The following is a 3,491-nucleotide window of genomic DNA, read 5'->3' as shown; positions in this document are numbered from 1 at the left end:
AAATATCCCATGTTTTTTTCATTCTGTTCCGTGCTAATTTGTACTAAAACTAGGGCATTTATAGATATTGGAATACGAGGTGGATGCATAAAGTAGGGCATTTATGGAACTAATTAACTAGAGAAATTTATAATGAAAATGTTCTTGCATTTGCAACCTCTAGAAACCCTAAAGAAATTTAGCATCTTCAGAATCCCATTTCAATTTCTCTTTATCTCTTTTTCCTTATTTAGTTCTTTTTTTTTGGTGAGATATTCCATTGTTCAAGGAAGGCAAAGTGATGCAGAGAATATCAAAAAAGAAAAACCACGTACCTAAACCTCTACTGGGTGCAATCCACCACCCGCTTCTCGAGGCCCTTAAGCAAGTATAAAAACCTCCAGAACCACATCACTTTAATCACCAAATTCCACCATAACTAGTCTCATCTTCTTCAGGCATTTTTATTCAACTTTGTTTTCATAAGGTGAGGCTTTTTCAAATTTCAAGTTCACTCTTGGGCTTTTGTAGGTTAGGTTAGTTTGTCTGTAAAGAATTTGAAGTTTGCCACAATGATGTTGTAATTTTTTAAGAGGGCACGGGGGAATTTCGTTGCACTTAACTGATACATTATTGTTTTTATCATATGTCTGAAATCTAGAAGTCCAAATTGAGAAAGATGAGCAGGCCAGGAGATTGGAACTGTAGGTCGTGCAACCATCTCAACTTCCAAAGGAGGGACTCGTGCCAGAGGTGTGGGGATCCAAAAAGTGGGGAGAGAGTTGAGTACGGAAGAGGTGGTGGTGGTTCATATGGATTCACCACTGGTCCGGATGTCCGCCCCGGTGACTGGTACTGCACCGTTGGCAACTGTGCAGCTCACAACTTTGCCAGCCGCTCCAGTTGCTTCAAGTGTGGTGCGTCTAAGGACGAATTGTCCAGCGGTGGCGGTGGCGGCGGCTTTGAGGGGGACATGCCTAGGCCACTCAGAGGGTTTGGTTTTGGCAGCGGTGGAAGTAGCTCTGGTCGCTCCGGATGGAAATCTGGAGACTGGATTTGTACAAGGTTAAATTTGCAAATTTTATCATTTTACTGATTAGTCACAATATCTTTCAATGAATATGTCGCAATATTACTCCCATATTTTATCATGTTTGCGTATATTACCACTTTACCATGTCATGAAAATAATGGTAATTGTTCAATTAAATGGCACAGACCTGGGTGCAATGAGCACAATTTCGCTAGCAGGACGGAATGTTTCAGATGCAATGCTCCAAGGGACTCCAACGATGGCAAGTTTCCATTTTAACTCCTAAAATTTTCATGCTTTTCGGTGAGTATATGCACAAACGTGACTATTTTGAAGTAAAATATAGATAACAAAGAGATATTAACTCGTTGGCGTAAGATAATGTAAGACACGGAGCATTCCCTCTCAAACCCCAAAACAAAGCTTTCTACACTGTGGGAGCTCACCATTCATCACTTATTCTTATTAAACATATATTTACTTTCAAATATTTTGTTTTTCTTAATTTTATTTTATTTTTATAATTTTTTAAACTAATATATAAATATGATTCTCATCTTATTCAGGCACTGCTGTATTTTGCTGAAGGAACTGAGAAAAGAACATGATTCCCTTATGATGACATGAACTACCTAGCTAGCCACTATAGTGGCCCAGATGGTTCACCCTCTATATTTTTTTCCTTTTTCAATTCCCTTCTCCTTCCCCACCTTCTTTCCATTTTCTGGATGTTTATCTTTTTAGAGTGCTTAAGTTGAATTCTGATGATGCACTTTAACTAAGCTACATCATTTGGCATTATTTTGTGAGCTTTCTTATGATATGAAAGGAATGTAGTTTTCTAGTACTATTAATCGAATTAATTCTCTGCTGTTATCTTGTATCATTGAAGCATCTACTTGCTGCCGGTCTATTTGATTGATTAATTACTTTCTGATACTGATTTCTAGAGAGGGGAAAAGAGGAGGAAATGTATGAAGATGGAAGAAGATGCTCCATCCCGAGTATCAAGAATGCTTTTATCCTAAGAGTGGTCCAACGAATATTTGAGTATTTAAAAACTGTAAACGAGTGTATATATATATATCTGTGAAAGCAAGCTATATACCAACGGATAAACAAAAAAAAAAAAGGAAAGAAAGCAAATATGCACCAAAGGAACTGTTCTCGTGTTCACATGGAACTCTATCATGCTACGCTACATGCTACGCAGTTCAAGAGATTCATGACCCAAAAGTGCATCACATTCCTTGAATTGTTGCCCATGAATTTCCATACAACTGCACACATTTATTGTGACTAGTTAGCAAATTTCATATCCACATTGAATTATATCATGTTGTGAGACGAGCTACGTAGCTCAAGGTATTGGCAACCTCATACTACAAGTGAAGTACAACTTTCTGGTAGCTTATGAAAGACTTCGTCGTGTCACACTCTTCGACCTTGTGAAGTACAAGATCAATTAAGCTCAAGTACACTGCTCATGGAACCTTGCCTCAGTTGCACACGCATGTTCTAATTTCAGACGACTTTCATTCGACCAATGAAGTCAACAACCAACTTGGCAACGCCAGCATCACATGGTCAGGGGCAGTAGAGCACAATAAACTCAGCAACTCAATGCCCCAAAAAGCCAAAACCTATGGCCTAGACTAGGAACGCCTGCTTTTATCAAAGCTGTGGAAACAGTTCACACTACGGGTGGGTTCGATTTTTTGCTAAAACTTAAAACTGAACCAAAGTTATATTTGGTTCAGTTCAGTCCATCTTTTTTCTGATTTTGTTCGGTTCGGTTTTTATCGGTTCAATTCCAGTTCCGGTTCGGTTTTGATTTTTTATTTTATTTTATAAAAGATGAAAATTGTTTTTGAAAAATAAAAAATTCACAGGGAGCTGCTGGGGGAGAATTGAGAGTTCTAAAAAATTCTCTGCCTATGTACGAATGTTTTGCATACAAACACATACATATATGTGTGTGTATATATGTTTGTATGGTGCTTTATTGATTTGCAGAGGTATATGCAACAGCACAGGGTGGAGCTCTCTGCAATGGCTATTGCCACAATTGCAGAAACTCCGAAAAACAATAGGATGGCTGTTGGCAAAAAAATCATGACATTAATTGTTGGCTAAAAGGTGATTCTAGGGGGAGACCTAGTCCAAAAAGCCAAGATTGAGGTAGAACATTTTGGGTCTAAAATTAAGTTGATGATTGACTTGAAATTGGGTACAGAAAATGAATACCTAACTTAAATAAATAAATAAATAAAATTAATATATATTTAATTTAGTTCGGTTCAATTTCCAAACCACCAAAACTGAAACTGAACCAAAAGCTTTCAGTTTGGTTTGGTTTCTTTACTTTGGTTTCGGTTTTTTGAACCCACCCCTAGTTCACACTTTTATGGCTAAAATTATGCAAGACACTTGAATCAAGCAAAGTTTCACGAACATCCAAGGCAATTGAATTATAAGG

At 37.6% G+C, this 3,491-nt stretch overlaps 1 protein-coding gene across 3 annotated transcripts; it reads left to right on the top strand.

The window, feature by feature from the left end:
• Nucleotides 1-333: 333 nt before the first annotated feature.
• On the top strand, nt 334-1,898 carry LOC137716751 (RNA-binding protein csdA). 3 transcript variants are annotated; one of them, XM_068456129.2, is made up of 4 exons: nt 334-466; nt 641-1,044; nt 1,198-1,274; nt 1,579-1,898. In XM_068456129.2, exons 2-4 carry the CDS (start codon nt 659-661, stop codon nt 1,596-1,598), a joined length of 483 nt encoding a protein of 160 aa, XP_068312230.1. In that variant the 5' UTR covers nt 334-466; nt 641-658; the 3' UTR covers nt 1,599-1,898. The 3 variants fall into 3 exon arrangements, with proteins under 3 accessions (XP_068312230.1, XP_088554500.1, XP_068312231.1); XM_088698374.1 differs by having other exon boundaries at nt 1,198-1,315; nt 1,579-1,717; XM_068456130.2 differs by lacking the exon at nt 334-466 and having other exon boundaries at nt 507-1,044; nt 1,198-1,315.
• The last annotated feature ends 1,593 nt before the right edge of the window (nt 1,899-3,491 follow it).

Source organism: Pyrus communis, chromosome 8 (assembly GCF_041283825.1).
Source record: "Pyrus communis isolate YQ-2024b chromosome 8, ASM4128382v1, whole genome shotgun sequence".
Taxonomy (NCBI): domain Eukaryota; kingdom Viridiplantae; phylum Streptophyta; class Magnoliopsida; order Rosales; family Rosaceae; genus Pyrus; species Pyrus communis.
Note: the sequence above shows the minus strand (reverse complement) of the source record. Positions and strands in the feature narration are given on the sequence as shown.

What these genes read in the sequence shown, in the direction of transcription:
- LOC137716751 (XM_068456129.2), top strand. Translation starts at nt 659, where the DNA reads ATGAGCAGGCCAGGAGATTGGAACTGTAGGTCGTGCAACCATCTCAAC. An exon ending in GGAGACTGGATTTGTACAAG is followed by an intron (nt 1,045 to 1,197) that starts GTTAAATTTGCA and finishes TAAATGGCACAG; the next exon opens with ACCTGGGTGCAATGAGCACA. An exon ending in TCCAAGGGACTCCAACGATG is followed by an intron (nt 1,275 to 1,578) that starts GCAAGTTTCCAT and finishes CATCTTATTCAG; the next exon opens with GCACTGCTGTATTTTGCTGA.